Consider the following 26152-nt stretch of genomic DNA (forward strand, 5'->3'; position numbering starts at 1 on the left):
TTAATAAACACTTCATAAGACATCTTACTGGTAAGGAATTATCCCTTCCATTTAAATTCTGTTTTAGTGCCCTTAATGTTACAACTGCTCAACCTGGTTTCTTAAAACCTGGAGATTTAGGGGAGAAATAGTAGTTTAGCAGAGTGTGAAGTTAGTAGACTGATGAATCTAAAGTTCAGATGAATATGGAAATACATTGGGGTGGAATACAAAAGCATGACCAAACTGTGACCAGCAAAAGCCAACTCTGTTCACAGGTTTTATGGCTACTAAAACTACTGTTTCCATAGAAAGTGGTAGAAGGAGTTGGCTTTAATGACTTGAAGAGTAACTGCACCGGTCTTTTTGCCAGTAATTTCAGGACCCAAAAATGGACGGGATCTATCACAAAAGAGTAAATTAATTGTTCAAGTCTCCCCTCCCTTTGTATTACAGTACTAGATTTTATTTGTGTTACAAAACCAGGCTTCTTTCACTGTGTTTTCAGAGCACCAGATTTAAAGGTCTAAATACTTGCTGTTTTATTCAGTTTATGAACACTGAGTATTTGATAGCTGAAAGAGTTCTAACACAAGCTGAAGTCCTCAACACAGAAATGCTGGCTTTAGCAATAGCAGAACATTCCAGTGGGCCACATATCATTTACAGTGGGCAGGTACTGTGTAATGTAAATTGCAACTGAATTCCTGAATAATTACAAGTTTGAATGTCCCCAAATATGATGCTAAAGCTAGCATTAATACAACTAATATTTTGGCACTATTTTCTCCCCCTAAAATGCTGATCTGGACTGGTGTCCCTTGAAGGTGTTCTCTGGTCCTTCCTAACTAATGTTGACCATCTACAGACATTGTACTGCAAGTTTTGTTCAATAACCCTACAAAAATCACTTTAAATAAGACGTACTGATTAGTGTAAAGTTACCTCTTCTTCATGTTCATCATCTTCTTCAAACGTTCGCTTCAATGTAATTTCGTTCTTGGATTCCAAAATTCTGCTTCTACCTAAATGCATATTCCGACCATAGTTTACATTATTCTGCTTCTGAAGAGCGGTACTGAAGGTTTTCTGCTGCTGTGCCTGTTTTAAAAGTAGTACCAATAAAGATGTAATACAAATTTCATCACTGATGAGTATATGCTATGACATGAAAAACAGGTGGTGCTATTGAACACACATCAGTATAACTGCAAGATGTGCGTTCTCAGCCTACACCGATGATTTTGTCCTTAATCCATTTGGGATGATAAATTAGTTCAATAGCTAATTTCTTCATAATTTTTCCCTAATCCCCAGAATGCAATTCTAAAGGTAGAAAAAATTTAAAAAGTAATCTGTAATTTTCCTGACCATAAATTGCAAACAGAGAATCAATATTTAAATGAAGTACAGTTATTACAGACTTTCAAGCTATTTGTTTGCTGTCTTCAGTTAAGCCTTAGTGAGCAGTCAGCTGCAGAAGCCAAATGCACTATATTGTCCTTACTATTGAAAGAAATGCAACAAGGTAGCACAGTATAATCTTGCGATTAAGTTTCATTTATAATAATCAATGCTGCATTTTACAAGAACCTTAGATGACAAAATGGCAACCCAACCTGAACTCTTCCCAACAAAAAGTCAAATGAAAACTTTAATGCTGTCCAAATAAATTTTAAAAGCATTAATTGCTTTAAAGCTTGCCCAATACCGGTGCTTTGAAGTGGCAGATTATTTTGTGATGGAACAGGCAAGGGCTCCATCTGTCCCAGTCTCATCCTGGCTCTCACCTCAGTCCTCTGCCCTCTCTCCTCTGTAGTGTGCCCTCTCTGGAGGGTAATATGCCAATGCCATGCCCTGTATTAGTAGTACTTTAGGAAGAACTAGGCATTATCTCCACATTTCTTTTAGTCTTATTCGTCCTTGCCGGCTGGCCAGATGGGCTGCTCTTTGTTCTGGTGTAGTAGCTGCCGAGTTACAGACTGCCTAGGAGTTGACTACTCAACGTATTTGACAATTTTTTGCAACTTGAGATATACAGCATTTCACCTTCCTTTCCCAGGGAGGAAACTACTTCTTGTCTAGGACACAGATACAAATTTGGAAGGAAAGTCTGATGGTACTGAGGTGTCACGCTGCTTCTTGTGTTAGCCAGGGACCGCTAGAATTGACAACTTCATGTCCAGGAGAAGAAACTACCCAAGGTGTTAGCTAGCAAATATTTCACAGCTCTCTATCTTTACTCAAAGGTCTATGTGATGACTACAATCCTTAGACAAATCTTCCGGGCTAACCTGAGACTATTGACACTGATATTTTCAGTAGATAACAGGACGGAAGTCATCCTGTTAGGTTGGCTTACCTGCTTCATGGCAGTTTCCCCAATTCTGTCAGAATGCTTTCGAATACTCTCTAAGAAATCCTTGAGATCTGACATGGATATTTCTTTTATTTCTTCACGCAGTTTTGGAAGATTTTCTATCATTATCTGGCAAAAACGGTATTGGCTAACTCTAGGAAGATATAGATTTTCTAGCTGTTCCATTGTTTTTAAAGCAGAATAGTATCTACAAAGAGATTAAAATCAAATTATGTAGCTTATCAAATTTTAATAAAATACTTTATCAAATATGGGATATCAATACCATACACGCAATCGATATATATCGAATGAAATTACTCTGTTCTTAGAAAAATTAAGAAACAAAAGGTCATCCATATAATGCTTTAGTTTGGAAAAAAACAGTGAACTGTCAGAGTGACCCAGTCAAGGAAAAATTTTAAGTAGGCTCCTATAGTATTAGCTGTTCTGAACTACAGATTCCTAACACCACACAGAGCATCTTGCAGGATGGAGGCACTGAAGTCATAACAATTATCTTCCCTTCTAGATTGAATTTATCAGGGTTTTTTGAGTTCTTTTTTCTGAAACACAAATTGACAATCACCCAACATCGCAGTACATGCACCAAACAATGAAAAAAATCTTGGAAAAGTGTGCCTATATGTATCTGCCTTCTTTAGGTATATGTGAACGTACACCCCACACACACACACACCTCTTTCCACCATCCTTAGCTGGAAAAGACTTGTGTACACTTATCTCAAGCAATATTTTTTCTAGCAGTATATCATATTTTGCTGTAAACCTTGAATCTATTTACCCTTCTGACAAAATACAGTATATGCCACCAAGAAAACAACTACTTTGAACAAGCATTAAGGTCAGAGGGTTTTAAAAAACCAAACCAACAAAGACTCCATAATTTTCTCTATTCTTCTGTGTTCTGTTAGCCTACAGACTATTTGTAGCAGAAATATGGAAGATACGGCCTGAGAGGGGGAAAAAACAAAACACCAAGAAATACTTCCTCTCATGCCCATACACTATGCAGATGTTGTACAGTACATTCATAACCATGTTGTGAAATTTTACATAAGGGACAATGAGTTTAAAGAAATACTCAAGTTAAAACTAAGCGTAAAAAGTGATTTAACTGCAAAATAAATAAAAATAATAAAGACTCAAACAATTTTGACAACAGAAAGCTACCAAATACTGAGACATCAGCTCTACCTATTACTACAGTTATTTACCTGTCTTCACTCTCAGTTCTCTCATAGATTACATGGGTTGAGGGGCCAAGACTTACTTGCTAAAACCATTTATCAACTTCAGGCCTGTAGCATATAAGTAAAATTTTGATGCTTTCAGTTGATTTAGGGAAACATTTAAAGAAGGAAATTTTAATTGAGGGAAATTGGTTTTCTATGCTTCCTCTTATAATCAGTAAAGAGATGAACACCACAAGGAGGTGATTCAGAGCTGAGTCAGGCTCCTATATGCCTGTTCCTGAAGTCAATACCCTTCTCTATTTTATTTTCAAATGTCACACAGGCTCCTAAGGCAGAATGCTTGTGAAAATTTTTACTTTATTGAAAAGATGAAGGAAAATAGAAGTGGGCCAATTCTGGGATAGACAGCTAAACTAAGAAGGCAAGAAACAGAAACACCATGATCAATGAATCTATGATGTCAACAACATTTTAAAGAGTGGTGCAGCAAACAGGTTAAACATGAATAGGACAGCAATTAGTTATAGATGTGACAATAATTTTCCTTTACACAGTATTCTTACCAGCCACTCAGCCCAGAAGGCTTTTGGAAAAATGCATTTAGTTTGGCCTATTATAACAGAATAAGGTGAACCAATGCCTTCTAGCTTAGTCTTGAAAGGGAAAAGTAGAAAAACTGAGATCAGACTGAGATAACTTGCTGTTAGTTCCAAACCTTTCTTTCCACAAATACAGAGTAATAGCCTTAGCCCATTTTTAGCTTTTCGTATTATAACCTTAGTTCCTTTTTCTTCCTGAAAGCCCTACACAATCAGTATTGGAAAATTACCAAATCATTTTGAAAGGGAAAAGCTGAAAATGAGCAAAGTCCCTTCAAATGTTCAAGAAAACCTGGAAAATGACCTTTCCAGTTCTTTTGCTTCTGCATATTGCTTTGTAGATATAGTGAGTGAACACTTTCAAACTGAAATACAATTCAAGCTGCTGGCTCCCCTTCTGTAGACAAGCAGTAATAAATTATTAATACTTCAGTCATAACTTCTTGTTCCATTCTGAAATAAACACGTTGTTTTGAATTTTCTCAGTCAGGACATTTCTAAGCTAACAGTTCAGCATAGCTGGAGGATGGGAAAAATCTCTTTTATTCCAGAACACAACTGCTTTCAGGATACTGCAAATAAAGAGGTTTCAAGTGTAAATTAGGAGCTTTTGTTTATTATATACTTGGTTTATATAAAATATACATAAGGCAACAGGAATGTTGCAGATAAGAAGGAGTCTGGGGGTTTTATGTGTGTGGTTTTTGTTTTTTTAAATAGTAAATGACCAAGAGTGCCACATGGTGAGACTTCTGGGGAATAAAACCATAATAGCATCAAAATCGTATAAAAGGTTTTTATTTAAATTATATGGATCAGCTTATCAAAACACTGTTAGTTCATCTGGAAGGTTTTTGACTGCTGTCTCTAAGATCAGAATTAACATAATCCATTCTAAATCCATTCTAGAGTCCCTTACTAATTATATATATATGGAGCTCAGGACCTTGCCCTTTTCACATCTGTTCTGATAAAGCACGGAAGTCTTATTAATTTGAAGGTCACCCACAGGTCAGGATTTAAACTAAAAAGTTTTGCATATCATTTCATGGAATGATATATTTGTATATTTTGCTTTAAAAACATTCCATAGATTTAACTCAATGCTGAAAATTTTGACAACAATATATGATGGGAACTAATAATATTATCAATCATATAAGGTAAAGATTGTCCATTTGACTATAAATGAGTTAAAGAAGTACCTTCAACTTTTTTTTTTTTCATATAAATATAGCAGTCCTCTGTGTCTATTCTTCCGAGCTAATCTTGTAAGAATGTGTTCCCCAATGTAAAATTTATAACGTAAGCTTTGAAATTGAAGACACAAGTTTGAAACACCAATAGAGGTCATATGATAAGACTATCCATCCATCCATCTTGTCATCAGAACCAGAAAACTTTAAGATGGATTTTACTAACATCTCCAAACTATAAAAATGGAAACTTCTAAAACCAGCAAGAAGCAGGACTGGGGAACACACACACACCCCACCCCCCCAAAAAAAAAACAAAAACAAAAAACCACCAAAAAAACCACCCAGAAGATTAGTGTTTTGCATCATCATATTCTAAAATTGAGCTGGCGTTTTACAAAATGGCCAAGTCCCAGGCACAGAGTAATCAGGTCTGTATTAGAATTTGAAACATGAACACACAAAAAATCCAAAAGAAAAAGAAAGTGACCATTACCTTAGTGTACACAAAGCATTAAGTTATGTTTTAAATGACAGAGAGAACTTTTAAGATTTTTATCAGCAGAGTGTCATTTGGAGGCAGTTAAGAGAAATACCATAACTTACTAAAAAAGCCCCATCAAGTTAAACTAGAGCAGTCAAGAAGCTACACAGGACAGGAGCAAGATGAACTCAAAAGCTGTGAATTTTACTGAGAATAACACATTTGTACACAAGCCTTTGAATAAAGAAACACGTAGTCATGTCCCAAAATTTTCTGCTGAAAAAACCAAGAGGAGAGACAATAACCTTAAAATTCTCATTTTAGTTTAATTAAGGAAACAAACTTAATTTACAAAGAAAAAATAGTGTTGTTCTCCAATTTTTGTGCTTCTCTCAGAGGCAAATACTGTATATTCCTGCATACTACATTTCCATTAAGTAAATGTGAAAAATTTTTGTACTCTACCAAACAAATTTAAGGGAGTTAATCAGAATTTTTCAATAATACTGTGGAAAAGTCACATTCACAGAGATCCTGAAGATGATATACTGAAATGGCAATTGAAAACCTTTCACCACAGCAACAACTATTTATTTATTTTGTTTTTAAATCTAGTTGCCTTAACAATTCTAAACCTAATTTGTAAACTTCCCCAGCATACCAATTTTATCAGTTGCCCCAAAGGACCACAAACTGAGATCAAGGCACTACTAACTCTGAAACTTCTGTAAAGTGAGTCAAAAGCTCAGTATTTCTGAAAATCAGATTAAAGAGTTGCTGTGCGAAATAAACAAGATCTGTGGAATACCTTTTTCATCCATAATGATGTGATAGGAGATTTTTTTTTTAAATAGAAATTATTGAACAAATAGGGTTGTAAGAACAGTGAGAAAGAAAGCAGCTGACAGTTCAGTATCAAATATATATTTTGATGGGTTTTTTTGCCAGATCCATGATACCTCTGGGAAGTATTGATTTGCAGTTGGTAAAATCCAATGCTTCATTTTGACATGGTTCTAAAACAATGCAGAAAACCAGAATCAAATCACCAGCAGTTTTATCTCTTCTGATACCTTTCCATACAGACATGGGTAGAACAAAATTATATAAATTATGAAGTTTTCCTATTTGCATCCTTTATGTCTTCAGGTTTATTTGAATGCTTGGAAGGTTTATGAAGAAAAAGGCTGCATGACTGTCTCAGTGAGACTTAGTAACCTAAATAACTAATCAACGCTGTCTTTCCCACAGTTCGGAAGAAAGCTTATAGTAAGGTCAGAAAACAAATCCAAGTCTTTCAGGGCAAAAAGCTCACTCTGAAAGACCATACTTTTTCTTTAGTCCTCACAGTAGATTCAAGAAGATTCAGCAACAACCTTAGCAGATTGATTTATTTAATTATTTTCATTGTATGGTGGGTTTGGGGTTTTTTTTTTAATACTCACTGTGAAAGAACACTTGCAAAAACACCAGTTCTAACAATTTCCAATTAGACCACAATCTCTTGAAGCAGCTGGGAGAGAGTGTCTCTCTCCAGAGACACATATCAAAATCCAAACACACAGGCCATGATAACAGAGCTGTATAAAATGTGTGATGATCTTATCTCCAACTTAAAATTAAAGATCTAGGTAGTTCAGTCTAAATGCATAGCCCCCACTAGGTGTTTTGGAGAGGAGTGGAGAAACTACACCTCTCCCTTGTGCTTCCTCAGCTAAGACTTTAAACGCTCCATAACTCTTTCCAGCCAATTGTGTCTGTTTAGAGCAGATTCCGCAGTTACTTCCTCTCACAACTATAGTTCTTGTCAACTTGTGTTATGCATGGCTCAGGAGACAGACAAATAGGATACAGAGCCTTTCACCTCTAGGTCATCAGTTCAAACATAGCCCATGTTCATAGGGACCAAAAGTTGTTATCAATAGATGGCTTTTTGGACTCCTCAGTAAACCTCCATTCCATCTGCATAAACCAGTGTGTACTCCAGACCCCAAATCCTGCATTATCTTAGATGATGTCTGCCATGGAGAAAAGGAAATGGAATTCCAATCTTTATCCTAAAACAACTGTCCCCCAAAAATATAGAATATCCACACTTTCTTCTTCCTTTCCTTTAAACATTAGAAATTCATAGTGCAAGACTGTAAGACAATGGAATAATGAAAATATATTCTAAAAGGCTGCAAGCAGAGAAAGTCAAAAGAAAAGAGGTCTTTTTTTAAAAGACCAATGAAAGCTTTGCTGCATTAACAAACCTCAGTGAACGTTTATGAGACAAATTATCTTTGCCTAAAATAAACATTCCTCATTGTTTTGTTAAGACAGGGACTGTGAATGCTCCTCTCTCTGACTCTTCCAGGAAAGCTTCAAAGCAAAACTTAGGAAGGTCAGTTTTGAAATTCCTTGTACCTGCACACATCAGCTATCAGGTCTTTGCACTGATGCTATGGATGTCCTTGCTATTGCTCAATTACTTACTGATAAAGGCCAGGATACACTCACTCTTTGGATTTGTTGCCTGCTAAGCCACAAGGAAATTAGGATTTTAATTACCTGCAAGTTCCATGGGATAGACACCTATAGGCTGTAGTATAGGGAATTGTAAGTCACAGGCAAAGTAGTAACTGTAGCGTAGCTAATGAAAGATATCTGAGCTGGAGCAGTAGCCTGCAGCAGAGTCTAAACCTTCTGCACTCCATGTGATTTCAAGGTATGGTACATCAAAGCTATGGCATCTCCCCTCTCCCTTAGATCTTTTCATGGTATGACAATGACATGTCCAAACCCCTCAATTCAGCGTATCGTCCTTTGACTTTTAAGACTTCCTGTCTGGCAACTCTTTCCACAGGAAAATTATCAGATCTGAATCTCTTAAATAATAGAAATTTAGTTTTAGATTTAACGAGTATTGATGATTTCTCAGAAAGCACATCAACCATCAGTGGACTCTACAAAACTACTAGTGAACATGGAGTCAAAATGCTAAAAGACATCTGCAATTTTATCTCACCGAAGTGATCTCTCCGTGATGACATTAGGAACGATCTCTCTGTGATGACATTAGGAACTATAACTTCCCTTGCCATTCTAAAACTGGGATGCTGCTTGTCTTGCCTGACAGAGCAAGGGAATGGCAGAATGCAGGCCTTGATCCCAGCGTTTCCGTATTTTCAACACGCTAAAGGCAGCACAGTCTACAGACCACCTTGCAGAAGGAAGCGGTGCGATTCAGACAACACACCCTGCAGTCTGTTCTCTGATCAGAGTAGCAAGGGCACTGGACTGTTTACGTCTTTCTGCTGAGCTACTCCAACAGCGCTGCAACAACATGCTGCCAGCTACTCTAAGCAGATGTCAAACCAGTGTCCTGTTCAGAGGAAACAGTGTATAGTAGTCAACTGATAAGATCTACCACACCGATTCACATCTAGCAAGTTTTGATTATAACAAGAGACAGCATAGTGCCATAGCTATTACGTTATTCTTAAAGCTCTTATATTTCTGCAGAAGACCTCCCAGACAGCATGTGTACGCAGGTATCATATAGCACATATACCACTGTCGAAGATGCATCAGATTTGCTGCAATGCTGATTGATCTGATGTGTACAGTAGATCTGATGCATTTTGGACATGTCTGCACACAGGCTTTATAGCTGATTTACTCATACACAGTGGCCGTTGTTGAGGATTTTCTGATGTCCAGTGGTATGGCAGGAGACATTGCCTACCCAGACAACAGAAATCCGACAAACAGTCCAAAAGTAAATCTAGATTACACAGTAGCCCTGTAGACAACCTGACTATGCATAGCTAGTTCCAAATGGAAACAGTCAGGTCCAGACAGACTTGTTAGCAGGAGCTCCCTGCAGTGGTGCCAGGCACACAAAGAGGCAATGACAATGATCATGAATCCAGTAAGGGAAGACACAGAGCAATCGGTGTGACTGAGGCTGTATGAAAAGCAGGCAGGGATAAAGGTGGCAATGATGCTGTAGAAATCAGGAAGAAGAAAATAGCAGCAGTATTATTCCTGGGGTGGGTGTGCATGCGGTGCAAGGCGGCAGCATCAGCCCCAGTGGGATAGGATGACAGCTACAGGGGGGCAGGGGCAGCCAAACTGCCACGGAGAGAGAACTGGGGATTCTGGGGTTACAGCAGCAGTGGGTGGCTCTCCAAGAATATGGAAAGTGAAGACACAACAGCGGAAGGAGCAACTGGTCACATACCAGTTAGAAACCATTATTCTAGAAATTTATTTTTAATTATCGTTTTAATTTTTTTTTAACAAGTCAATTTGTCAGAGAGGGAAAAAAAACAAACCATAACACATTTTCTGCACTTCATTCTCACAGTCCCATGTACATAAAAGAGTAGCATAGAGCTACCAGATAGGTCTAAAGAAAGGTATATGGAGTGAGATGTACTTTTTTCTTGGATAATGAATTTTATTTAAATACATTATGATAGATTAATCAGGTATTAATGTACTCTGAAAGATCATTACTCTCTAAGGATCTTATTATTCTTGCTTCTTAAACTGTTTCAAGTATTAAAAAAAAAAAAAACACTTCACATTTTATAATCATAATTTCACTGCATGTCATACTTATTTAAGTAAACATTATTCTTCATGGCAATCACTAAGCTCCTAAAAGTCTTTATATTTAATATAACATTTGTTCACTTGCAGTGACATTCTTGAATGACAGACAGGTATTACGAAAAGAAGACTACACGTACCAAGCTTCAGGACTTGGAATACTTACTTGTCTACATTAGTGTTTGCTATTCTATGAGTTTACTTACAAATGTTATATTTTACTTATAGAAATAAAGTTCACTCACCTTTTTACATTCATCTGTTCTTTCAGTTTGCTGTACATTTCCAGCACTGCATAGAAACAAGCAGATTAACCCATGGATTTTATTGTGGCTTTAGTTAATAAAAGAGGAAAATATATACTGTAAAGGACAAAGTAAACCATAGAAAAGGATATGCTAAATTTACCTTATTTAATTCCTACTGTAACATAAATGTGATAAAACTAGCAAAAAAAAATTCTAGAATGTAGCTAAAAAAGAAAAAAGAACTGATCTCTTAACAGCTTTTAAATGAAGAAGAATTAAGATTAAACAAAACAGTAGACACTATATATATCAAGCATATTAATTCACTTACTACATACCATAACTTCATCTGCATTACCAGTCTATGACCTGTCTCCATTAAATGGCAACAGTACCACCTACTGTACTCATAACAAGTCAACAACAAGACTTTACAAAGAAAAATTCTCAAATCTGTTTTATGCCAATATCATGAACAGGATAAAACCCTTACAGACCTGTGTGCAATCCTATAATATTACCTTTCTGAAACATCATTTAGAGCCCTTATGTTTTATTAAAAAAACAGCCTGTAATGACACAGAGCTAAAAGTACAACACTGAAATAGAATCATTAGTATTTTCCCCTAGAATTCAAACAGTAAAAACCACCCTCTTAAGCCACAAATTCATCATTTCGCATATTAAAAATATTACTTCATTTAAAGCTGTATGTGGCTACATTGTTTGTATCATTTATATCTGTCTCACTGTCTTCTCACAAAGTGGCATAATTGCTTTACGTCAAATATTGTAAAAGACATGGAACCTACACGTTGACATCTTTTTAAAACCCGTTAACGTTTTTGTTAAACTGGATGTTACAGGACCACAACTTAAAAAATAAAATTCTTTTCCATTTTGGCTATTGTGACTTACTTTATTTAATTTGCCATCATATTTAGCTATAGGTCACTCACCTGGAAGACACAACTGTAGTTTTTCCACAACTGTTGTAATATTCCGTTGCTGAACTCTACATCGAATGATTTCCTCTGTTTGGGCTATGACCTTAGAGATTTAAAAAAAAAAAAAGAAAATAACAATTAAGTTATGCAAATAAATTTAACTTGCTACAAATATTCATAATGCCCATATAGGAAGCACCATTTTCTCACCTCTTTCCCAGCATCCTGAAGCCTTCGGTTGGTATCAGTAACTTGGACCTTAAAAATAATTTCACCTTTGTTAGACAAATATGCATATATTGCCCTGATGTGACTGCTCACCCTTGTAATCAGATCATGCTTCATGAGAAACTTAGAACAAAGAAATGCAAATTCAAATTAACTCTACAGCTTGAACTTGAACTTTTGATCGCAAAGGGCTTTTGTTAACTTCAATTACTTATGACAGTTCTTTCTAACAGATTCTGTGGCAAACTTCTCAAATTTACTTGGGATTTTTGAACTTTCCTTGTTTCTGTAGGTCTGTCAAACAATTCAAATCATTGACCCAATTGACCACTGGTCCCTTTTTGATAACCTCAATGAGCTCTATGGGCCATTCATTGTCTGTAAGAAACGGTGATTGCATTTTATGGTAATTAAACATTCATACTTTGCTGAATGCAAACACTGGGTGGTTGATTAACATCAAACGTGGAAATCTCCAAACCACAGCAACATTTTAATGCTGCAGGTGCAGGCAAAGCTCGACCTCAGATTTTCCCACATAGTAAGTGACTCATTAGGTCATCATAATAAGGAAGCACATTCTAGTTTATTAAAAATCTCATTAATTTCTGAACAAAGATGCTCAATGACCTCATTGACGCTGTATTTGGTCTCTTGTTATCTGAATATCCTTTATATAATGCTCTTCTAATCATAACCTCTGATGAACTATGCTCATTCTGTCTGGTGTGCATATTTTGCTCTCAAAAGTGTAAAGAGAGCTAAAAGGGATGGATCTCATAATTCACTATTCTGCATTCTGATTTGGGAGTAAATCTTAGTTCTCATTTCTAATGAAACTACTAACTCCGCCTACTCTCCTACTCATTGCAGAGTAAAGAAAATTTATTTTTCATGCATAATTGCAGTATTTTTATTTTTCTAATCAAGATTTTAAATTTTCCTAAGGTCTGACATATAAATGCATGATTAGAAAAAGACCTATGTAAGGAATATTTGTTTTACCATTTGTTGTTCTTTACCTTCTGAGAAAACCTTTAAAAAGGGCAAAATAATTTTGGTAACATTTTCTTAAAACATACATTAAAAAAAAAAAGTCAGAATTAGACCTAATAAAATATTCAGCTTTGTAAATGTAAATTACTGGATCAGGCAACACAGCTCTAATCACAAATCCTGAATAATCCACTTTTAAAAAATTGTTGCAAACATCACAGTGTATGTGATAATCACTAAATTCTTATTCTTCAGTAAGAGTCAAGTTCCTTCTTTTAAATTCAAAGACAATGATATATGAAACTCTGAAAAACTAGTTCCTTACCTTCAATTTTTCTGCATCAGCCCTAACTTTAAGAAGTTCTGTAATAGCATCCACAAAGCCCTGATGGTGAAAATTGCACATCTTTTCTATCTCCCTGTCATGGTTACGTATGCAGGCATCTAGTTTTTCCATAAACCTCTGATGTGCGTTTGGTTGGTCATCATATACAGACCTGTTAAATACAAATAAGAAAATCAAAGTTTACTTTTCCCCCCAGTTAAAAATAGTATGCAAGGATCTTTATTGAAATCTCTCTCTTAAAAAGAAAATAAAAGCACGCAAACTTGATGTTACGGTGGCATCATTTGTGATCCACTCCATCAAAATCAGCATTAAAAGAAAGAGATGACGCAAAACTGAGAACTGAACCCAGCCCTTATGGCATTAATCCAGGTGCTTAACCTGTTACGTCATGGTTGACCTGAGCCTCACTGGCCTGTTAGTTATGCCCTAATGCTCAAATACAGGTACAAAAGAATCAGTTTCTCCGACCACCTCAAATAGCATGGATCGCCCTTCCATCAAATTCCACTCTTTGCTAAATATAAAGAAGTGCAAACATAGAAATTTGCTTTTCCGGTATTCCTAACATTAGAGTTACCCAACTAAATCAGGGTTGGATGCTTCCAGCCAGAACGAACAGAGCACTGTGCGGCAGCAGCTGGACCCCTGGCGGAAGGCAATCCCCACTGCTCCCTGCCTCCTCCTGCCCGCGCTCAACATCTCCTAAAGCAAAACCATGACATGCACATGCCTAAGGCTGCTACCTCAATGGGATCTAACTTTCAGGAACGGCTAAAATCAGGTCTTTTGGTTTATTTTATTAATTGTTTGAATAGTACACTTCTAAACCTCAAGCAGGAAACGTAACTCCAGGAGAAATTACCAGCGCAGCTTGTTGAGCTGCGTCAGAAATGGAAAGCTGCATGGAAAAATGCTCAAGCGTGAGAGAGCAAAGGAGACGGGGGCAATTTAAAGTTTTAGACTTTAGCAGAGAAAGCAAGAAAAGAGGTATTACAGAGAACTGTACTGGAAATCAAAGGCATGAAGTCTCCCCAGAAAGGTAAGGCAAAGGCAGTTCCAAAATTTGATTAATAACTTGATATAGCAACAACAGCAAAGACAGGTAATTTTTGAAGCAGCTTTTCAGATAGAATGAGAGCGGCAATATGAGGATAATATAGTCATACATATACAAACATGTTTGTACTGCAAACTACAAGCATTCAAAAAAATCAGATCAAAAAATCTTTAAATTGCTTTTTTTAGCCTCTAATTTCCTTTCATAATTACAAAGTTTTCTCCAGAAATCCATAAGGAGAAGCTGCTTTAAAAAAATAAAAAAATTAAAAAGATCTTAAGATGGGGGGGGAGGAAGGCTGAAGTTCCAATGGTCTCAATACAAGTACAGTCTTAAGTTCAAGGCCCAGGGAACAGTCAGTCAAAGCCTCCAAAACTCTTGAGTAGAGAGAAAGTACTTCCCTACTCGTCTTCTCAGAGAAGTATGACTTCCCATATTCTTTGAGATCCTCTTTTCTAACCAGACAGCTGGGCTCTGCCAAGATCTGGGGTCATCATCACCCGTTCAACAAACCTACAGCTGAGTGTCTGACAAGAACTTGACCTTTCAAGGAAGAAAAGGGTACAGAAGAGTTCGAAAAGAATTGTAACTAGATTCTTCATCCTTTCTGAGTTCCTTTTCACCTTGGACAATATACTCAGTGAAGCAACAGAAGTTAGAGACATGAGAAAGGTAATAAGCTGTCCTACTTGCCAAAGGAAGAAAGCCAATTCCTATTAGCCTGCTTGCTATAGACATTTTCTCAGGGAAAAATCTATTCAATAAAATATTCCTAGAATATCCCCCTTTTGCTTATGATTGATAGGAAAATAAGGCTATGGTACTGAAAGGCAGGCTCTTTCCTCCAAAGTGCCCCAGGGGAAAATCCAAGGTTGTTGACCCGTGAAGTGGTTCACAAAGGGAAAGATAGCCTTCACCCTTTCCACCACCACAGTTTGAAATGACAGCTGGAAGGAGCAAATGTGTGACAGTCAGTCTCTCCTCCTGAGGCTCCTGTCAGATTGCCTGAAAGGGCTCCCTCAAGGCTGCCCAGGACAACTGAAATTTAAAGGGCTGTGGTGGAAGATCATGAGTGACCCACACCTGCCAGTGGGAAACACCTGCACCCAAAACCTGGTGCTGGCTGGAGAGAGAAGCAGCAACCTGGCCTGGGAGGAAAGAAAGGTGCAAGACGCATAGTCAGCATTAAGTGAGCTCTCAATTAGGCAACCTAATGTTCTGCATCTGAAGACATGGGGGGAAGCATGTAGACCGTATCACTGTTACCTGTAAAGAAATGGGGAAGGAATGAGAAAAAGGCTCAACAACTGATGCTGTAGTGCTCAAAAATATGCAGTACGAGCTGGTTACATGAGTGCTGCTCTGTCTCCGTAAGAAAAGGGGCAGAGATGTTGGAACCTACAGGGTGGACAGAGAGGGACATCCACCTGTCTCCAAAATACCATTCCTCAAGAAGAAATAAAAAGATTAGGAGGGCCAGAGGCATCAGATAGTGCCTTCACACATATCGGGCATGCATGAGCTTCCCCTGAATGGGCTGGACTCGCCACCTATACTGCACTGGATGCTAAAGGAAAAACCAGCAAAAAGTTCAATTTATTACTGCTTCCTTGAGCCTTTCATTTAAGGGTGGAAGGAGTCTCCAAGTTTAGGTCTCCTTCCAATGTTCTCAAAGGGAAGTGAGAAAGGAGTATCATTATCACAAAGACAGGAGACTTCCATCTGTTGCTGTGAACTCGTAACTATAAGTTGTGTAACATAACTGTTAAGTGAAAACAGCAGTAAAACACAGTAGACCAAATATACCTAAAATGAGAACAAGACTGTAAAAAAGATGGTGCAAGAGGAACTCCATACTTGAGTTTGTACCACCAAACTTTCTTTGGTGGTAGCAACGCACTGTCTTTTTGGACTTAGTTATTGCCTGATGATTTTGGGGTATCCAGTAGCTGCAGTTCAGCATGGCTGTCTTGATACCTTTTTATCGATTTCAGATCTGCCAACACTGGCAGACATGCAGTTAAAATACTGAGAGAGGGAAATAATTTGCGATCAGGAGATTCCTCTTTAAAATGTTATCAAACAATTCCAGACAATATAGCCAGAAATTCTGGAAGCACATACGATGTAGCATAGGCAATACAGTATTCACTGTTAAAAGAATCAGTATTTATTATTTTTTCCTAGTATTAAAGCTACTTATACTTCAGTTTAATGATGATAAATAAAGTACTGATTGATAATTCTCAGGGGAATTATCACAATATTTAATTCAAAATTATACAGGGAATAAATGTTTAAAATTGAGGAGGAAGAAATCAATACTGTGTACGTCCCAACGCACTGCCTTAACCTCAAGATCAGCCTACCTTATTAAAATAAGAGTTACTATTTTATGTTCTACATTACACTGTTTTCTGCAGGGATACTAATAAAGTGGTGATCTGTTATCTAGACCAGTATTTTGACAGAGCTCCTTAAGATCCACTAGTGGTATAAATTCCATATTAACTACATATGTAGACAGCTCCATCTTGTGGGAACAGTAACAAATCAACCCTCTTCAGCACACTAGTGAAAAAACTCCTGAGACAGAACTGCTTACCTTTAAAGAAATAAATCATCACAGTATTTAAAAGAAATTCACACTTTGTATCACAACCCTCTGATCTAGGTGTGAAGTAAGATGACAAACAAGTTTACTAACTTTCTTAAGATGCTGTACTCTTAGGACACTATACACATGCTATTTCAGAAGCTTCAGAAGGAAGTCTGACCTAAAGCACTGGCCTTTTTGAAAGTGTAAGTGTACTCAAGAGAGCCATGCCATCTCTGGCCATGGACAGAAGTTAGGCTTTTTCTCAAAACTGCAAACACAAGTGAGGCGATGCACACCTGATTTACATAGTACAGTATGGTTTATTTCTGATACTGAAGCTTATTTTCCATACGCACATTTCAAAAACTACCTACACCTATCTAAATAAAGTAATTGCTACCTTTGAATAATTATCTGAAGGTGTATATTTCAACAGATTACGGCACTGCAAGCAATCCTGATAGCAATTCTGCACTTTACAGAGTTAAACTATCAGGCAGACAAATAACAATATTGCAGTATCTTGGAGAGAGACATGGAATCCTGAAAGCATCCTATAGCTTATTCTTTTAAATTACAAGACAGAATTAACAGAATTTACAACACCCACACACAGTTCTGTTGGGAAGAGAGTGAGGAAGTGGTAACCCTTCCAGATGCATTTCTTCAGGAGACAACTACTACATGCAACTATGTCTACCCTTAAAATCTCTCTCTCACTTTAAGTTGCTTCACATGTCAGTGGGAAGTGTCATAAAAACGGGCAAACATGCCTAGGCTATCGAGAAATTTTACATGTGTAATATATAGTTCTTCCAAATTTTGTTTACATTTATACACTTCTGAATAAAGAACCCCAAGGATCCTCTTCAGCTTTATGGGCTCCTGAAGTGGATGCTGGTGGTCTGAAATATAGCACAAATCTGAACTGAGCAAAGCTGAAAGACATGATCAGTTTGTATTACAATTGCTTTCAACCTGTGATCTATACAGCTATAGGAACCTATAGACAAGTAGTGGTTGATTCACACCATGAAACTGTGAAGAGTAAGCTTTTTCTCAGTATGGGTCTTCAAACTGGGAAAAAAAAAAAAAAAGAAAATCACTGAAGTTGGAGACAGAAGTTTATACTTGGTTTTAGCACCAAAAAAAAAAGAAAATATACAACACGCCATCTTAATTTTCAAGCTGGAATGAGAGAACATAAACTTGAGCGACTAGTTAGACACCAGTACTGAGAATCAGTGACAGGGCAGGTACTATTTTCAGTCCTAATTGATGGGGCAAGAAGGGCACCCATGAAGAGCACAAGCAGAGCTGAAGGATTTTTCTGGTAATGTGTAGCAGGTTATTTGTTTATATTTCCCAGAACTCTGTATATAGACAGAGAGACTTTTTTTCTGACTCATCCCAACAACTGGACAATATGAGTCATATTAATGCCAGTCTATGTAAATACAAGATAGTGCAGAAAGTACTTGAAAGAGGAAAAAAATGAACTAGGAATAGTCAGAGACAGCTTAACCTAAAGGAGAAAGATGTCTCAGTCACTGGCTCAATTTTATTGCAATAGTGATATTTTTACCTTGATCTTTTCTTACCAGCTGGGCTGAAGGGAGAAAGACAAGCATAAACAGATTTGAATTCACGTCGCAATAAAAAATGAAGGAGAATTTTCCGATATGCAACCATTTTCCAATTGAAGAAAATCAAACAAGGTTACTCTATACCATAAAAAACCTCCCTAAAATTTTTATTTTCAAAACTGAAACACAATATGAAAAATATGTATTTAATAGGTCTTATTGACAATTCTTTGTGTTTACATGCAAAAACCTATTGAAGCACCAGAGGGCACCATTCTATGCACAAAAATACCAGCGTTGAGTAAACAAAAAGGCTAATCTCCAGAGAGCTAAAATTCAGCCAAGAATCGTAAACCTAACCTGCCATGAATTCTACCTGACCCGTCACAAAATAATAACAATTTTAAAAATGAATTAACCTCAAATCATCTGATCCTTTCTATAATGACAACTCCACACATATGAATTATCACTGTAAGCCACTATCATAGATGTCTTCACAAATGGTTACAGTACAGCTTCAAAAATATATTTCTGCTACCATTTCATATAAATATTTTCTATATTATCCACAACCAGGATACATGTCATTAATGCCTGAGCACAAATGGGATTAAAAGAGTACCAGCATTTCACTAAGGAGGAGGGAAACAAAAAGTTACAGGCCAAAAAAAATCATAAGCCCAGAAATTAGTTTAATACATTGACTGGACTACTGGAAAGGTAGGCAAAGGAAGTGCATATAGACTAGTAAGTGTAAAAGGAGAGGAGCCTAAAAATATTTTTTGAGAGTTCAGCAAATACCCCAAATTTGCTTTTTCCCTCCTCATCCCCAGTCTTCACATCTATATCATCTTCCCACTAGAAAATGAGAATAATCAGAAACCTGAACACAACTTCCACTGTAATCTACTTGGTGAGAGTTTAGCATGGAAAAGTGAATTGCAAGAAGAATCAGAATGAGAACTAAAGTAATTTCGTCCCTTATATCTATGGCAAGAGCTGTAACTTTTCAATGGTAAGCAGAACTGCTCAGGTACTGAGGCTTCAGGCAAAAATGAACTTGAAGAGTTTATTTTATTAAAAATAAAAGCTCCATGCTTTCATAAGAAAATAGTGATTCAGAAGATAATATGAATTCCTGGTTGGTGATAAATAACTCTTGTCAATTAAAAATTATTACTAAAACGGTCTAGTAGATGATAAAGAAAAAAATAGTATTTAACAAATCCCTTTTGGGTTTTAAAAAAATCTATTATTTCTTGAAGGTTTGAGGCGGGGGGTTGTGCGTGTTTGTTTTTTTAAATGGGCAATGATTCGATTTTTAATTGCAACCCATATTCAGGAGAAACATCTCTGAGCTTATGGAACATTACTGTAAATTTTTAGAGTGAACAATTCTCTTCCTAATAATCATTTATAACAGGTTCTAATGGCAGCAAAGGCTCTTAAAACAGATCATCTATTTAAAAAATAGCAAAAAAACCATGTCAGAAAATAGAGAAAAAATACCCATCTTTTTACAGGACAAAGTAGCTCCTCACTAATGACTTGCCATCTTCCACCATTTTCACACACCCCCAACCCATCCTGTTCTGCCCCATTTCTAGGACGAACTGCAGGTTCCCCACCCCTGCCTACATTGCCACAAAGTCTTTCATTTCCTGATTACACAAGACATATGAAGCAATTAAAAACTGTATACATACATTTCAGGGTACTGATAACCACCTAGTAAGTGCCAATCAGTTACATCTCCATGAATGCTGTGACGATGATGGGAATTACACATACCTGCACAATAGTTGTACAAGTTTGACATGGAATGTAAGCCTGACCATGTAACTTCTCAACTGCAAGGGATGCAAGAGAAAAAGATCCATTTGTAGAGCTTCAGATTTAGCATTGTGGGGAAAAAAAAAATTTTAACTGATCACTTTGATCAGTTCAACCAAGTCACAAAAAAAAGAAACTCAGACATATAATTTTTATTCCATTTTTCAAAGTAATACTTAAAACAAAACACACACAAATAACCAACTCTCAAATGAAGAAACTGCTTCTGGAAAATCATGTTTTTAGAATTCATATCTTGCTACCAAAGCCTATTTTGTACTGAGGCTAGAGATGCTCTCAAATAGCTCCCATACACACATTGCAAGAAGTGGCCCAGTAGATGTTTGTCCTCTCCCTCCATTTCTCATCTGATTAAAAAAAAAAAAAGAGAGGGAGAGAAATATTTACAATTCAAATTTGCATGATGAGTTCAGTGGGATCGATGCAAGCACAAAACACTTACCATTCAAATTAAGATTCCACCCTTAAAACAGACCTGTCATTGTGACTATAACCATGGCATCCCTAACCACGATACTGTATCACACACTCCATTTTTAAGCTGTAATTTCACAGGAAATACTGCAGAAACTTCCTTTGTCCTACAATATACAAAGATATTTTCTGTTTACACAAACTGTAAACTTTGTAGGGATTTTTCCATGGAGTGATTTCATATAGGTTGCTGCATACACCCTAAAAAGCTTCATAAAATAATGTCCAGGTGTTTCCTGTAATTCAACTGGAGTTATGGTAATAAGTACATTTCTTAAAACCTAAGCAGCCTTTCTATGCCAGGCGCTACCTAGGGTCCAGTTCTGCCATCCCTATTCATAATTACATCTCACCCCTCTATTTAAAAGATCTCATTACATGCCAGAACAACACAGAACTCAAGCTATGGCCTAACCAGAGAAAAGATTTTATTAATCTTAGTTTAGTTGTTATGCTTTACTTGCCTGGTTTTCCTGGATGTGCAATTTCTGTGAATTGTTCTCACTAATAGTATCCTGTTTCTATGAGCAGGAAAGGGCTGAGTACAGTTTGTTAGTTAACATTACTTCCTATAAGCGGGGTCCATATTCTGTAGTAGCAGCACTACAGCAGTCATTGTTCATGCTGGATAAGCAATGGATCACGCTGATGGCTGTTAATGGACATCCTCTGCAGCGAAACATGAACTGATAATCAGTAAACCCAGATTTGCAATAGACTTCCTCCTTCCTGTTTTTACACTGCTGACCAAGGAGAAGCCTCTTCCTGCTAAGCCTTTGTGTGACTTACTGATGTATGAAGCGAGAAACTGAAAAACAAGCGCTGCACTACTATTTTTTTTCTAATTTTGTGTTGTAATAGTAGACAAAAAAGACAGCAAAGAAAATGCCAGCTTCACTCACTTTGGTATTAGCTATCGCCATGCAACAAAATGCCAGGTTTGGCCATCTGTTTCATATACCTAAACGGATACAGTGGACGTAGTTGGAACCTATGTTATTTCATAGAAAATAAAATAAGAAACTGAAGTCCATATAACAATATTCTTATCTTCCCTTAATATTTCCACAGACTGTAACATAAATTGTTCCATTTTAGGAGCAATGGATTAATCTACAAATGAAATTGTGAGCTTCTAAGTTCTTTTTAAAGATTTGATCATGATTTTCTACTACACATGTCCCAGAAATAATTAGCTATTACAACCCATATTAGAAATAGTATATATATCTCTATATAGAAATATTATCTATTACAACCTATAGCTATTACAACCTATATCAGAAATATTATCTATATGTATCTATATAGAAATATTATCTATTACAACCTATAGCTAATCTGTCTTCTTTATCTGGGGCACTTTAGACATAATCTTCAAGATAAATACATATCAATCATTTCAGTAGGGCCTTCACGAGACATCTGAAATAGAACAGAACATTTAATGTCACAAATGTCTAAGTTACTTATTTCAATAGGCTTTGAATACCAACACTACACACATGTAAATATATTATTTTAGAAATCAAGAAGTTCCAGATTAAATAAAATATCCAATGATTAAAAAGTTTCAAAACCAATTGGATTAAGAATGTATTCTATTCAATACAGATCAAACGAGATAATTCTTTGATGCGTCACATTCTTCTGCAAACATATAACCAAAGCATGTATTTTCCAATAATTTTATATTATTAACTTTGTTAACTCTGTGAGCTCACATAGCCTATACAAATCATTGTGTACTTCTCTCATGCAAATCAACAGCCTGTACTATATATCCTTTGCACATGCACATCTCCCAGGATCATTGAAGAAAATGAAAGATGACTTTAAAAAAAGCCTAGTTTTAATTCAAAAGCCCAACTAAAACTAACTCACCATGTTTCTCTCTGTTGGGAAGCAACTAACAGTGTTGAAGCAACTGACTTCTACTACTCTTTATTACCTTACTCCAGTACTCTACCTGCTTGATAAACAGACTAAGCGGCAGAAAATCTGTTCATGCCTTAGGGAAAGGTGACACTCCAGCACACCGCAGAAACACCACATTTCAAGAGGAGGTAGCACGCGTTGGCTACCTGATTACAGTTTCCTAAGTTTATGAAACAAAACAGAACAAACATACAGTATAAAACAATATCAACTATGTTACTTTTATGTTGAAATTAACTAAAAACAAAACTCCGAAGAAAACGCTGCCTTGCTGAAATCAATGGGGTAGAGATCCTTCAAAGTCTCTCTATGCATAAGGAAGTGTGCAAACTGTGAAAGTCCCAGTGAGAGCTGCTACAAACAGAAACATCTAAATGCCTGTAATAGAAAGGAGAGTAGTGTATTAAAATTGAAATACACGATACTTGAAAGTTTAAACACTTCTTTTTGAAGTTGAAATGTCTCAAAAGCATCCCCCCAGGTACACATACTACAGTATATGCGTTATTAATTTTGTTTCACTCTGATTCATGGGAGAATTGCAAGTTACAACTCCCTGCAGTTTTGCAAGCAAATTACTTTCTCTGAGACACAGTGAAAATCCCATTCACAGTATTAGAGCTGAACACCTTTCTCATGCTATTAAAAAAAGTCCCAGCCCTCTCTACAGGTCCCTAGTACAGAACAGTTCAAAGACATCTTTTAGGTCCTCTCTGTCAAACCCCAAGTCTTTCCATCAAGGCTGATGCACTCTAAAACCTACTTCTTTCCTTCTTAATACCTCCATCAGTGATTAAGTTCCCTACTAGTTTGGTATTACTGGCAAAGGTTGAGGTACAGGAAGGGCTTCAGCCATGCTCCAGGAGAGATCCTTAACTCCTTCCTGCATAGGACACAGTTTGTCAGGCATACAAATAATTCCTTAGTAGACATGAACAAGATGAGGAAGAGGTGCGTTGTTGAGCATACTTTAAGCTGAACATCAAATTGAACATGATGTCATTGTTTTACCAAGGTCTGTGGTGACAGGGATTAGGTTTGGGCATTTCAACCATCACCAGATAATAGCCAGAAAGGCTGGCAACAGCTAGATTTTATAACTAGCCGTAGCAAGCCCTTCAGTAAGATAAAATCTAATGTGATTACTTGATGCTGATGCAAAGCTAGGTTGATGTTTTTGAACGAGTTAGTACTTAATAGTTTACTACAACCCATAGAAATAGTTTCCTATTTGCGAACCCATTTCTGGCATTATCTTAGAAGCATTATTTAAGAAATATCAATCCTCATAGGTTTTTACGAGCTCATTTTAGTAGTATAATCCATAAAATGCAACATGACAAAACTTGCTTGACTGCAGTTGCTGTAATTTCAGCCTTGTATGTGCAAACACTCTAGCACTTACAGGTCCAAAGCAGGCTTGTATTTAATTGAATTATGCTAAGGCTCCTCAGGTAGACATCTGTATTGAGGAAACTGCAAAGTCTCAGAGCAATGGTTCAGCAATGCACACAGAAAGCTACAGTACAGTGTATGCTGTTGGCTTCTCAAAAAAATCTGCAAGAAAGTAAGTACCCATGTGACTGGCATTTGTGAAGGATGTAAAATTATGCACTTCCTACGCATATGGCAGGTCCAAAATCTGGGTCAACAGACACTAAATAAAATCAGCTGGAGGAATAAGTCGATGAAGAAACGACATGAATAACAATTCGCTTTCCCGAATTTAACTGATGTAACAGTGAATAAGCCGTTCATATGATGAGAAGGTTAAATTTAGATGAGACACAATGATACAAACTGCATGAACCACCTATCAAGTACGCTATCCTGGATCTCTCGGCAGATGATCCCTCTGTTTTAAAAGCTTTAATGTACTTTGAAACATGTTTCCTAAACACGAGAACAATTTCAAGCTCTTTGGTAATGCTTGTGAAATTGGAGAGAGCTATTTCAGAAGTACTATTCACATAGGTTACTAGTTAGGTTAAAGCTTCACTTGGCAGTTGCCCATTTGGAAAACACTGCAAGAACTGAGTCAGAAGCTGATGCATGAACACTTAAAAAGATCAAGATAACCTGATTTGCAGACACATATTTCATGAGAAACTTAATCAGCATTGAACCTAAAGATTTTCTGCACAACAGAAAAATGCAGTGCAGATATGATTACCCACAAACAGTTTCAGGCTTTATAAAAAGTCGAGAAGTACTATGTTGAAACTTGCAGCAATGGAAACTTCTAAAATATTTTTTGCCACCAATGGCCAATCTGCCTGAAACATCAGGCTAGCCCACAGAAAAATCAGAACTGCAGTTCTGCTGCTGAATATGTAAATGCCAGATTAATCAGTCTACAGCACGCACTCTTCTTATGCTGTTTTGACTCTATGTAATGGACTAGTGATAAAAAATATTGCTCCTTCATAGCAATATACATGGTGATAGACCTGCTCACGCAGACAGTTGCTTTATCTGACTGTTGCCGTTCAACTTAAACACTCAGAATATCATCAAATCCTGCACCAAGTATCAAAACCTGCAACTGACACTCCAAGCCAGCCACCGGTTTTTCAGGATACACTGCTCTCAGCGAGCAGGCCATTCTCCTTACTCTGTAGCAACCCAGTTGCAAAACAGGAGTTAGCTATTATAATAAAGATAAACTGATGTATAAATATATGTCAAAGTACGCTCTGTGACCTGATCCAAAAAAGACCACAGCTAACACGCAAAGAATTTCTACTTCCTTTGGGGTACTTTGTAACTTCATTTTGAAAGGGAACCAGGAATGAAACACATCAACTTGAAAACTGAGCAGGGCTTGAAGACAGATCATGAAGATACAGACTACTGATTTTCAAACCATAAAAATAGCTTACAATGTTGTAAAACATTATCATACTATTTGAAATTGAAATACATCATAAAACCATTTCAATTCTGATTCAAAGCATTGTTTGATGATCTCAGAGTCCTCTTATGTTTGCTCTATATTTAAAACAAGACTAAGCTATAGACAAAAATGCGAATTGCTAGCTCATAATCCAAAACCAAAATAATGGAAACACAGAAAAATGCCTTTAGACAATCATACCTGACAAGTAAGACCACAGGGCAAAAATGAGGGCAACCACATTTTGTCATTGGATAACCACATCACAAATCCCAGCAGCCCATCAGCAAGTGCTCAGAAAAAATATTTCCCAGCCTGCGTTAATGCTGTACTATCTTCCCACATCTAGAGAAGTCATTCATAGTGCCTATGCTACTGCTTACTAACTATTCTGCTAAAGATAGAGAATCATATAACTAAATCATGCCTGCTAGTAGTAATAGTGTATACTTTTGCTAAAACAAGTTACATTGAGGCTTCAGAGCATTCTGTGATACTCTAAAGGGTATTTTAGGCACTTTGGTCACTTGGCTTTGGACAG

General features: G+C 36.8%; 1 protein-coding gene across 9 annotated transcripts in view; it reads right to left on the reverse strand.

Annotated features, from left to right (window-relative positions):
* The window catches only part of EXOC6 (exocyst complex component 6), a 98760-nt gene that overhangs the window by 64842 nt on the left and 7766 nt on the right, over positions 1–26152 (reverse strand). For all 9 annotated transcript variants that reach the window (XM_076338775.1, XM_076338774.1, XM_076338772.1 and 6 more), the window contains exons 2-7: positions 13181–13352; positions 11842–11889; positions 11644–11734; positions 10682–10727; positions 2342–2546; positions 925–1080 (exon numbers count right to left, since the gene is read on the reverse strand). In XM_076338775.1, coding sequence (XP_076194890.1) covers positions 925–1080; positions 2342–2546; positions 10682–10727; positions 11644–11734; positions 11842–11889; positions 13181–13352 — 718 coding nt within the window. The remainder of the gene's footprint in view (positions 1–924; positions 1081–2341; positions 2547–10681; positions 10728–11643; positions 11735–11841; positions 11890–13180; positions 13353–26152) is intronic.

This window comes from Aptenodytes patagonicus, chromosome 5 (genome assembly GCF_965638725.1).
Source record: "Aptenodytes patagonicus chromosome 5, bAptPat1.pri.cur, whole genome shotgun sequence".
Taxonomy (NCBI): Eukaryota; Metazoa; Chordata; class Aves; order Sphenisciformes; family Spheniscidae; genus Aptenodytes; species Aptenodytes patagonicus.